The sequence below is a fragment of the Castor canadensis genome, chromosome 8 (genome assembly GCF_047511655.1).
Source record: "Castor canadensis chromosome 8, mCasCan1.hap1v2, whole genome shotgun sequence".
NCBI lineage: Eukaryota > Metazoa > Chordata > Mammalia > Rodentia > Castoridae > Castor > Castor canadensis.
This window is the reverse complement of record NC_133393.1, coordinates 88,216,390-88,228,580: the sequence shown is the minus strand read 5'-3', so window position 1 is coordinate 88,228,580 and position 12,191 is coordinate 88,216,390. Positions and strand designations below refer to the sequence as shown.

Sequence of the window (12,191 nt, the reverse complement as noted above, 5' to 3'; positions counted from 1 at the left end):
ACTGGCCTCCACCTCTTTTTCATCCACAACTTTGGTAACTCCTGGGTGAGGATTACCTAATATTTTCTGATTATATAGTGGAATGCTTTGACAGGGAAAATAGACTGCCAAGTGTGTGAATGTATATAAATTATTACCGGTATCACAAAAAAAAAAATCCAACAAATCAGAAAAAACAAAGGCTATTTGTTTAGAGCTTGTTATAGCAAGAGAGTCAGTCTCTGACCACTGCCAGGGTGCAGGTGCCTAACTTTTGGGGTTTCATAAAACTTTTACTGCAGGATGGTCTGGAACCACGGTCCTCCTGATCTCAGTCTCTAATGTAGCTGGGATGATATAGGTGTGCACCACCTTGCCAGCTACTGGTTGAGATGGAGTCTCTTGAACTTTTTGCTCAGGCTGACCTCAAACCTCAACCTGTCCAATCTCAGTCTCCCAAGCAGCTAGGATTATAAATGTGAGCCACTGGTGCCTGGCTAATACCTCAAATTTTACAATTAAAATTTGTAATGTGAAAGTAACATAAAAGTATTAATATTTTCTAAGAAAAATGACCATTTCCCTCATTTTCCAAAGGAGCTATTATTTAAGCTATCAGGAGGATCTCTTTGGTGTCAAAAAGGCCTTGGTTCAAGTTCCACTTAGGCAAATTATTAAATCTCTCTGATGACAAAATCACTTCTGAATAGGGTGGATGTGAGAATTAAATGGAAGCCAGGTATGGTGCAGCATACCTGGAATTCCAGTACTTAGGAGGTTGAGGCAGGAGATCGCCCAGGTGGGTCTGGGCTACAGAGTAAGACCTTGTCTCAAAAAACCAAGGATTGAGGATGTAGCTCAGTGGCAGAGCACTTGTCTCACATACATAGGCCCTGGGTTTGATTCTTAGCACTAAAAAAAAAAAAAGACATGAAGGAAGGAGAAAAAAGTATTAGGAAGAAAATGGTCACTAGCAATTTCTTCTCTCAAAAGCAACTTCTGAGTTGGGTGTGGTGACTCATGCCCATAATCCCAGCTACTCAGGAGGTATAGATCAGGAGGATTGAGGTTTGAGGATGGCTTGGGCAAAAGTTCACAAGACTTACCTCAACCAATAAAAGCTGGGTGTGGTGGCACATGCTTGTCATTCCAGCTACACAGGAAGTGTAAATAAGAGGCGTATGGCCAGATCAGCCCAAACATAAATGTGATATCCTACTCAAAATATAACTAAAGCAAAATGGGCTGGGGGTATGTGTCAAGTAGAAGAGTGCCTGCCTCGCAAGCATGAGGCCCTGAGTTCAAACCCCAGTGCCATATCCCTCAACACACGCACATATGCACACATGCATGCGCACCCTTCCAACACACACACACACACACACACACACACACACGCACATGCCACAACTTTTGCTTACTTCTTAGTCATTCCTCTCTTTTTCTCTATGTATTTTGTCTGCATATGGATTTGGTTTTATTCATATAGACGACATGCATTCTGTTTTGTCCTTTTGGGCCTATTAATGTAACAGATATTTTCTCACACCATTAACAGCTAGCCATAATAGCACTTTTATGGCTTCTAATAAAATAACTTTTCCTAGTTATGAGGCCCTAGGGAATAATATGCTATTGCCTATTACATGTTCCTGCCACTTTGGGGTCTGACCTCCTGACCTTGGGAATCCCTCTATTCTGTCACTAGTATCTCTTTGGGCCACTGCAGAGAATCTCCTAAGTGCTTATAGGGTGCTGGGTATGTAGGATCCTTCAAAGCCCAAAGGCAGAGCTCTACAGGCCATAATGCAGAGTGGTGCAAAAAAGCCTTACATTCCACAACTAATTGCTCAACTGATTCTCAATTTTTCTCCCACATGGTACAAAAGAAGCTGCTCAAAAAATACAAAAACAAGGGTTTGGCATGGTTGGGAGATAGTGATAGAAGGATTGTGGTTTGAGGCCAGCTCTGGCAAAAGGTATCATGAGACCCTATCTGAAAAACAAGCTAAAAGCAAAAGGATTGGGGTCATGGCTCAAGTGACATAGTGCTTGCCTAACAAAGTAGAGGCCCTGAGTTCAATTCCAATACTATAAAAATGGAACAAAGGAAACAAACAACGCTCTCCTACACAACTTGATTGTGTGTCTTAAGCTGAAGTTGAAGTGTCTTCCTGGACACCTCTTCTTCAGGGGAGAAATAAGCTGTATTAGTTGGCGCAAATATTTTAAAACCTTCAATTATGAAATTTCGAAGTTCAATTTGGTACTAAACATCTGAATTGCTACAGCTATACTGCCATGCTGGTCTACCTTGAGTTCCCCACTGGTAACAGCTTATTTTCTCAGAGAACACTATGTAATCGTGAAGTCCAAATTCACCCCTCTTCACAGAATCAGTGAAAATCAAAGGAAATTAAATGAAAGATAATAATCTGTAGCATTTACTTTGGCCAGCTCTTTGGTTTTGGGGGAACTTTGGTTACTTAATTTAAATAAACAGGTCTCCAGAAGAGAGCAGGTCTCCCAAGTGGCTATGCAGAGAAGACATTACCACTAACTGGGAGACAGAAGATTGGGATTTCCAAAAGGCCTAAGACTCATGCTGTGTATACGATGAGGTGTAAGACCTGAAAGAATACAAGTTCTATGAACTTGCTCCCCATCTCTTCATTTTGTCAGTCTAGGAAAATTTTTGTTTAGGGCAAATTACACAATACAGGTAAAAACAATTTATATTGCTGGGGTTGTAGCTCAGTGGTAGAGTATTTGTCTAGTATGTGCAAGCCAGGTTTGGATCTCCAACATCACACACACACACACACACACACACACACACACACACACACACACTAATTTGTGGCTCATAAAAAGCTACAAACATACTGGACAAAGAATTTTCCTTTTAAATAAAAGGGCAGAAAGAGATGAAGAAAATATCAAACACATGAAAACTGCCTTTTGAGTTTTTTTTCTTTTTTTTTTTTTTGTGTGTGGTGGTAGAGACTGAATCCAGTGCTTTGTGTATGCTAACTGCACACTCTACCACAGAGCTACACCCCAGCCCTGACTTGAAGTTTTTATCTGTATAGTCAATAATTGCCCCAAGGGCTAAAATGCAGATCATTCTGAAAGATTTCATCTATGATTGTCCAGTTTTCTTCCACACATGCATCATGCTGATTAACAGGCTGGCTGTCTTCATGCTGTGTTAGAGGACACTGAAGTGTTAGAACAGAATAGATTGACATGCTATCTCAAGGAGCTCACGCCAGCTGTGGAGGCACCCAGGGCAGTTAAGAAATTAGAGGTGGAAGGATTAGGACCACTGAGGTTTTAATTTAAAACTTAAAAAAAGGAAGAGGTATAAACAGCTTAGAATTTAAAGAACTGCTAAGAGACAGCTTTTCCCAAAGAGGGGAACCATTATTGTACCCCTAGACAAGTGATTTTGTGAAGCTACTACATGCACCTCCTCCAGAGCCTGACACTTGATTACATTTAAAAATTGTTTCCCTCTCTCTCCTCTCCCATACACCATGTGTTTGTGCCCCAACTTCCCACTTTTTTCCTCCTTTGATTTATGTCCATCTCAGTCCCTTCTAAAAGCCTAGGTCCACTTTCCTACTGGTTTCCATAACCATTCCTCATCTGGCTCTCCTGGTCTAACCTCCCGCCTTGGCATCATGCATGAACATTCCTCTTTGGAAAAAGTCGGGTCTCATCTTTGCAGAGAAAGAAAAGTTATTCAAAATGATATACATATTTTTTAAACAGAAACAATAAGATCTTTACGTTCCAAGCTGTTTCCCTATGAGGGTAAGGAAAATGAGAGAAAGAGAAGCAATAGTGGATCCAAACTGGCTCAGACGTGGTCACTGCTAGTGGCACGGTGGCATTCTCATTCCATTGTGGCAGTCGATCAAAGCAGGTAGGGGAAGGGAACAGATGGGCACTTTGCACAGATGGAGAGAAAGAGAAAACAAAGGAAGAAGTTAATGGGAAAGGGGAGCTCAGAAACAAGGAAGGAAGACGGGGAAACGAAGCAAGGAATAAAGGAAAGGAGAAAAGAGAACAAGTAATGGGAGGAGGGCAGAAAGACAGAAACCAGGAGGGAGAACAGAAAGAGCTGAGGGTTAACAGGAGTGTGGGCCGGGTGGGGCGGAGATGGCAGGGTGCGGAGAGACTGCCATGCCTAGCCTGGTCTACCGTGTACTTCCTTACACTGTGGTCGGTAGCTGCCTTATCTATTTTCACCTCTGGAAGGAGCCGCCCGCCGATGTGGGAGCCAGGCCCGCCGATGAGCGACACCACGCCGTTGCAGTCCACCGTGCTGTTGCGCTTGACGCTGCGCCGCAGGCTGGGGAAGATGCGCGACGAGCGGCTGCCCTGGCTGTAGCCGCTGTAGCCGCTGTAGCTGCTGCGGCGCTCGCGGGCCCGGATCGGGATGAATAGCGAGTCCCGGCGGCCCTCGCTCTCCTCCACCGTGCTGTGCTCGTCATCGGCGAACTCATTCTCCGATCCCGGGTCTCGGAACCGCCCGGGGCCCCGGAAGCTGAAGATGCTGCTTTTGCTGTTGTGGCGGGAGAGGAAGGGCGAGCCCGGGATGCTGAGAAGTGACTGTAAGGGCAGGAGGGGGACAGAGAACGAGAGACAACACATGCATGAGACAGGAGGGACTCTCCAGCTGAGCAAAGGTGGCCCAGTTTCCCCAGCCAGGCCCACCCTACAGTCTTCTGATCAGAACACAAGTGTTCACCCGTCCTGTTCTTCATTCCCCCTCATCCATACTCCTATGCACCTGCGGATAATCAGTTCATGATCCAACAATTTTTACTCTTCACTCATGCATGGTCAAGTAATCTTTGGAAAGCCATCACTACGTATTTCTTACGGTCACTTTGGTTCCACACAGAGCGCTTTTAACTTACTCATGTTAGATAAGATTCTAATGGCACACGTGGCAAAAAAGGTGAGTTAAAAATTGTCTGTACCTGTAAGTACCACCCTTGTCAAGCACTGCTACAAGGATGGTCTTGGAGTTGATTTCAATTGCATATGATGTATACACTTCTCCACCTCATTTTAAAGTCAAAACATTGCATTTTTAAATCAAAAGTTAAACTATATATGTATTCCCATTTGAAACAGTTGTAAATTATAATTTCCAGCACTGATATTTTCAAATAAAACTATCACTTAAAATTTTTTCATTTCTTTTTCTCTTTCAGATGAGATCAGGCACATTCAGGGTGGTATGGCTGTAGATTCCTTTTCAACTCATACTTTGTTCCAGTCGCTAAAGAATTTTATGCAAATATTTTTATGCCTTTATCTATTTTATTGATCGCCCATGAATACTTCTAAGAAAAAAGAATGAATGAATACTTCTAAGAATAAAGTCCTAATTAAAAATTTTTTTACTGTAACTATGAATTCCTAAGAAATTTTTAAAATTCTCCTGGATTGAGTTTTTGTTACAATTCTTATGAATATACTTGATCAAGCTACACAAATGCATTACATTTTTTTAAATAAATAACTAGCTTACAAAGAAAACTGTATGAAAATGCATCTTTTGGTGAGAGAGACTTTTTAAAAAATTGGTTCTTCAATATCTGTTGATAATAATACTTATTAGCATGAGACATGGCTCACCATTACCCACTTTTCTAATGACATATTTTAAGTGCTGAGAAATGTTACTCATGCAAGTGTTATCTTGGAAAGGAAGAATTTTCTTTGAAATCCTTCAAAGTTATAAGCCAAAAATCACATAGCAGATAATCATTAAAATTTATTTATTATAATGATCTATCAGTTGATAAATTAAGTCTTTTAATTTTGTTGGAAAAAAGAATTGAAAACCCAACTTGGGAGGATTTGTTACCTAGCTAGAAGCATTCTCTTTCTTGATTTCTAAGGACTCTAAAAAGAATTTGGAATGTTATTTATTTATAATTATATGGGTTATTAATAATTATATGGGTTATTGTTATCAGTTACTCTTACTTAAAGGTACCAATGTCAACCCCCCCTCAACAAAAGGTTGGAATAATCAAAACATTGTTAATTTCTTTTCATCACTAGAAACATTTTGTAATAAAATAATTTTATTTTATCGAAAACTTTTTTTTTTTTTTAGTGGGACTGGAGTTTAAACTCAGGACTTCCCTCTTGCAAAGTAGGCACTCTATCACTTGAGCCACATGTCCAGTCCATTTTGCTGTGGTTATTTTGGAGATGGGGGTCTCATGAACTGTTTGCCCAGGCTGGCCTCAAACCACCATCCTCACAATCTCAGCCTCCTAAATAGGTAGAATTACAAGTGTGAGCCACCAGTGCCTGGTTTAAATATATTTTTCATCAAAACCTTAGAGCTAATTAGCTAATTCAATTGAGTGTCCATCACATGATCTAATTGACAATACCAGTTCTCAATGTCAAAGCAACTGCCTGAATTAGATTTATTTGAAAAAGTATGATTTCATATTTCATTTTTAATAAACATATCCCAGTGACAATTACCCCACTCCTCAACTTATGACATCCAAACACCCTTGATTATAACTTTCACTCTTAACAGAAATATGTAAGAGGTAAATTCAGAAAATCTAACAATGGAGTTAAGGTCCCTCCTTGATTAAAGATAACTATGCAGACACTAACTTCACTTGTCCTTTTGTTTGGAATGCCAAGAATTTGTATGTCTTAGGGAAATGAATCACATAAGATTTGGGATGAGTGGGAAAGAGTGTCTCTGAAAAATGAAGTGGGAAAGGAGAAGAGGTATGACTTTGGACCACAGGGTTGATCTCAGGCAGCTACGTGTAAGTTAAGGGTTTGGAAATTGAGTTCCTTAAAATTGTGAACGGAGAGTCTTCAGTGCCCCGTAGAGATACAAGCCCAGTCTCTAAGAGAAAGAAGCTACAAATGACTGATATTATCAGTGCTATCCTGAGATACTTAGTTTTGCCCAATTGGAACTTTGTAGGAACTTTTACAACAATTTAAAACTATAATATGGTGTTTATATATAGTGTTTAGGCCTTAATCTTCTTCTAAAATGACTGCACTATGAAGACTGTTGGTGGTCTGGAACTGTGCCAATATTGTGCATACATTGAGTGCTAAAGAAACATTTTTTTAACAATATTTTTAATGATAAACCTGGAAGAGCTGTTAGGGGCTCCCTACTTAGTATTTCTGTCCTGTCTTTGGGTTGTCTAGAATTCAATTTCTGGTTCTATATTCAAAATGGTTCCAGTACCTGTCTCTTTCTATAATGTACAAATCCCCTGTCCTCAGACTGGTACATCTTCGAATTCTTGTTTCATTATTCTCCATTCTCTCACCTGTGTCTTTCACTTACTATATGGTCTTTTCCTGCCTTGGCTTTAAGCAACTCACAAACTTCTGAAACATAAATAAGTTTAATCACTGGAGGTCACATCAAGAAAATCACTTATAGATCACTTACATGAAGGTCATTGTTAAATATATGCCATAAGTTATAACATGTCTCTTGAGAAGAGGCTGCAGGTAAGAAACATCTCTAATCCCCCTGACTTATTTTATTTTATCTTCTCTGTATCCTTGCATTGAGAGAAAACAGAACACTGGTTAGAGTCCAGAATGTTGACTGGGTCTTGTTTATAAATAAAAGCTGTCACTATGTGTTATAAGGGCACGCACGGCCAGCTCTTACGCTTTCCTTCTTTCATGTTGTTGGATTGGCAAAGGGATCAAGAACTCTATAGGTTACTACTTTTCTCTACACACGTATGTTTGGCATCCTCTCTGAATCACTGATTCATTCTCCAAAACCAATTCTACCCAAAGTGTGAGTCACAAATCAATGCTGGTACAAAGACTGTGACTGGTTTGCAATGAGACAAGAAAAAGAAACTAAAAGAAACACTTAGAAATTTTTATAGTAATTAACATTGTCATAACACCTAGAGTGTGATCATTTTTCTGGAAATACCTTGTTACTGTATTTTGCAATAGTATCAGTTCATAAACAATTGGAAAAAATAGAAACTAGTCCTTTACCACAGATAGTTTGGTAAACTGTTCTAAAGAATGCAGCTGGCTAGGAGATGGAAACTATCTTAAGATGTATAGATACAAGCTAGGCATTAGCAGTGTATCCCTGTAATCCTACCACCTACGAAGCTGAGTGAGGCAGGAGGTTCATGAGTTTGAGACCAACCTGGACTAAAAAAATATCAAGACCCTATCTCAAAAAAACAAAAACAAAAACCAACAACTAAAAAAATCATTGATAAAGATGTATAGATACTGAGGGAGCTGTCTTTGAAAGAAGAATTTATTACTCAGTTCCCAAGAAAGGTGGCATGCCATGCATCACTAGGGAGGAATCAGGCAGGGGTGGCAGGGAAGAAGAAGTAGGAGGTGAAAACATGGCCAGCACCTTTACTGTGGTTTTTCTAGGAAGGGATGGGTGAATCAGGGTAGGCAGGTTTGAGCAAGTTCAAGACAGGATGGTCTGAATAATCTTGGAGTGCTCTGGGCTACAGAGGCAATACCTAGTTGTCTGGTATCTGCCCGAGGGGCAGGGCAGTACAGTCTTGGTGTGTGGGTTTGACCAAGTTGGTAGTTGGGGATAGGAGTGTTGAAATGGTTGACATGCACGTGCCTATGAAAAGCATGCTCAAAATCAAGTAAACTCAGAGCACTGATGTGAGGAAGCATAAGCAAAAATGTTCGTAAGCCATGTGGTGGATATAAAATCTCCCTGAGGGCCTCAGTGGTATGGACAGAACAAAACAGGGGTGTCTTTGATAAATCCCACAATCACTCCATGTCCTAAAAGTGACTTCAAGACTCTTCCAGCTTTGACTCTGATTTACTTTTTCCATTTTGTCTTTCACCTTACCATGCAGTCGCCCTGCCCTTTACTGTCTTGCCAGAGCACACTCCCTTTCAGTTGTGGAAATTCTCTCCATTCCCCACGGTCCAGCCCTTCTGCTTCTTCTATTAACTTTCTTAATCCTCTCACAGCACTGAGTCCATCTTTCAGGGTACTTATGCTCCACTTGTACACAATAGTTTCTCATATACATGTTTTATCCCTCCTTTTTTTGGGCAGCACTGTGGTTTTCACTCAGAGCCTCACTCTTAGCACTTGAGCCACTCCTCTAGCTCTTAGACTGCTTTGTATGTAGTATAGTGTTTAGCTTAATTATCATGTATTTTGATTATGCACTGCAAATTAGCTGCACACACCTGCAATGGGTCACTGCTTTGCTTCTCATGGGAAGTTTCTCTGGACTGCATCCATGATTTGTATTAGGCCAATGCTGTGTGCTGACACTACCTAATAGATCAGTCTCTACTTAAGAAAAAAGAAGTTTTATTTATTTGACAATAATTTTTTAAAAAATAAAATACCTACTGTGTCTCAGGACCCATGGCTTTATTAACTCCCCAAATCTTTCCTGCCAACCAATCAGGCACTTTTCAGCTACTTCAAAATAACCTTAGGTCTAGGTGTTTCTAGGGAGAATGGCTCCAGAGTGTTCTGGATATGAGAAGACAGACCTCATATTCCACAGAAACATTATCTGAGGATTTCAGGGCATCCATAGACGAACAATGACTGGGATGTCTGAAATGTGCTACGTAGATAGTTTTTGCTGTATTTCATTTTTCTTACACTTTTTCTTTCCAATAGAGCAGAGGTTCTTAAAACATAGTCTGGGGATTCTTAGTGGTATCTAAGGTCCTTTTAGGACCCTCTCCCAGGTCAAAACTATTTCATAGTAATACTGGGATGTGTCTTGCCTTAATTACTCTCATTTTCTCACAAGCATGCAGAGGATACCGTAGGCCTGATAGCTTCACAATATTAAAGACTTTTCTTTTGAGATCTGTGGTAAAAATAATGAATATAATTTTTAAAACTGTATGCCAGTATTTAGAAGATTTGCATAACTCAGTGAACCAAATTTTCCCAAATGATCAATGCATGATGATACAAATCCTTCACAGGTAAAAGATCTATGGTACAAAATAGAACAAAGGATTTTAATATAATAGAGTGTAAAGTTACTGATACAGTTTCAGATTCTACATTCCAACACACAAAAATGTGCCACTGTTGAGTTCAGGAATAGCATCAAAGAGATACACCCAAAATTATCTGAAAAGGCTATTAAAACATTGTCCCTTTTCCAACTACATATCTATATGAAACTGTACTTTCTTCAAATGCTTCAACCAAAAAATACACTGCAACAGATTAAATGCAAGCAGAAGCAAGTCAGATATTCTAGTTGTTTTCTATTAAACCACAGGTTAAAGAGAATTATACAAATGTAAACAATACCATTTTTCTTGCTACTTTTTCTTATTTTTGAAAACTGTTCATTTTGCGTGAAATATATGTAACTTCTATTAATCATGTTATGGTTTACTATTTTAAAATAAACTAGTAAATACTTTAAAACTTTAATTATAATTTATAGTAAGATAAATTGAAGGAACATTAAAAAAAAAAAAAAAAAGCTTTTTGGACCAGTCATGGTGGTGTCTGCCTGTAATCCTAGCATATGGGAGGCAGAAGCAGGAGGATCTCAAGTCTTACTTAGGCTAGCATGAGCTACATAATGAAACCCTGTCTCAGAAAACCCAGGGGAAAAAAAAAAAGACTCTTTAGGGTCATCAATAATTTTTGAAGATATAAAGGGTCCTAAGACCAAAAAATTATCCTATTGCTGCAATCGAATAATTAAAACACTTTCCAAAAGTAGCTTCAATTTCATATTTTTAAAACTTTTCTGAGCCCTAAAAATAGAAATGGGTAGGAGACTGGTGGGCAGGAGATGTCTCAAAACGATTCAGAAGGTGAGGACATAAAGGAAACTGACACGTAATTTAACTACGCTGGGGGAAAATCAGAGCCACATTCATTCAACATATGTATGTGTGCAAGTGAGGGGATGGGTGGTTAGGAATAAAAGTGCTGGAGCAGACAGACTTGGGTTCAAATTTTGGCTCTAACACCTATTAGCTACATAACCTTGGAAAAGTTAGTTAGCATCTCTAGTCCTCAGTTTCCCTAGTCATTTGTCCAGACAAATTCAGAGAAACTGAAGGACAGTCCTGGGACAAAGAATATTATGACCATGTAAGGCATGTAAGCAAGTCATGGCAGTCAGCCATGGCCTCTATGTATCTACAATGTTTTTTTCAAATGGAGAAATTAGAGGAAATGAACACTTTCATGCAAAGCAGGACATCTCAGAAGCCCAGTTTTATTTTTTGAACTAGGGAGCAATCAATGTAACTCTGTGCTAAAGCCTATAGATTAATCAGAGACTATTCAATAGCCAAGTGCTGCCAGCACTAAGGTACTCATTAAGGGCCTCAGTGATGGCTCTCAAGACAAGGATAGGACTGCAATCGTGCTTTTCCCCAAAAGAGGCCAACCTAGGAGAAAGGTGATGTGAAGGTGAGAAAGAGCTGGCTCCAGGGCATGAAGAAGTCCTAGGAGTTCGAAATGTAGAATTCTAAAATCTACAAATTTCATTTGTCCAACAATATTTGAATGATAGTCATGTGGAAAGAAGCAGACTTTATGACTTTAAGATAGGAGAGGATATGAACACACATACAGTAAAAAGCAAAAAATGAAAAGGTACATTAAAAAAAAACATAACGGGAAGATGAACCAAAAATTTCCACTTAGCAAGCAAGAGGGTCAGGAAGGTTTTAGAAAGAAAGATGTGAAAAACAATCATGATATGGACATTTGGAGATGAGAAGAGAGGGTGTTTATAGAGCGTGTTTCTGGAGCAAACCACAGAGGGCAGAAAGCAAACATCACAGATGGAAAGCATCTGGCAGTTCATTCTGGGTGCCTAATGGGACCCAGGGACTGAAGATTGAAAAGGTGAGTTGTGTCTACACTGGGGAAAGGGAATACTGTGAATATGAACTCCATGCTAAAGAGTTGGGACTTTATTAGCAAACAGAAAGAATCTTAGGGGAATTCCCTTTCTCATTCACCTTAATAACTATTTTGAACTGTCAATAGTTCAACTGTTAAAATCCTCAACTCGACCTCTCAGTCCCTTAAATAAAAATTTTAATTCTCTACATTATAGAAAAACTAAACTGCTGGGGTCATCTTCCTCAGCTTCCTACTTCCTGTCTACAAATGTATCCACACCTTTTCTTATTTA

At 39.5% G+C, this 12,191-nt stretch overlaps 1 protein-coding gene across 8 annotated transcripts in view; it reads right to left on the bottom strand.

Annotated features, from left to right (window-relative positions):
- Positions 1-12,191, bottom strand: part of Scn8a (sodium voltage-gated channel alpha subunit 8) — a 183,788-nt gene that overhangs the window by 61,401 nt on the left and 110,196 nt on the right. For 6 of the 8 annotated variants that reach the window (XM_074083415.1, XM_074083417.1, XM_074083413.1 and 3 more), the window contains one exon: positions 4,204-4,599. In XM_074083415.1, the coding sequence (XP_073939516.1) occupies positions 4,204-4,599 (396 nt within the window). The remainder of the gene's footprint in view (positions 1-4,203; positions 4,600-12,191) is intronic. The other 2 variants (XM_074083419.1, XM_074083418.1) reach the window with 1 other exon arrangement.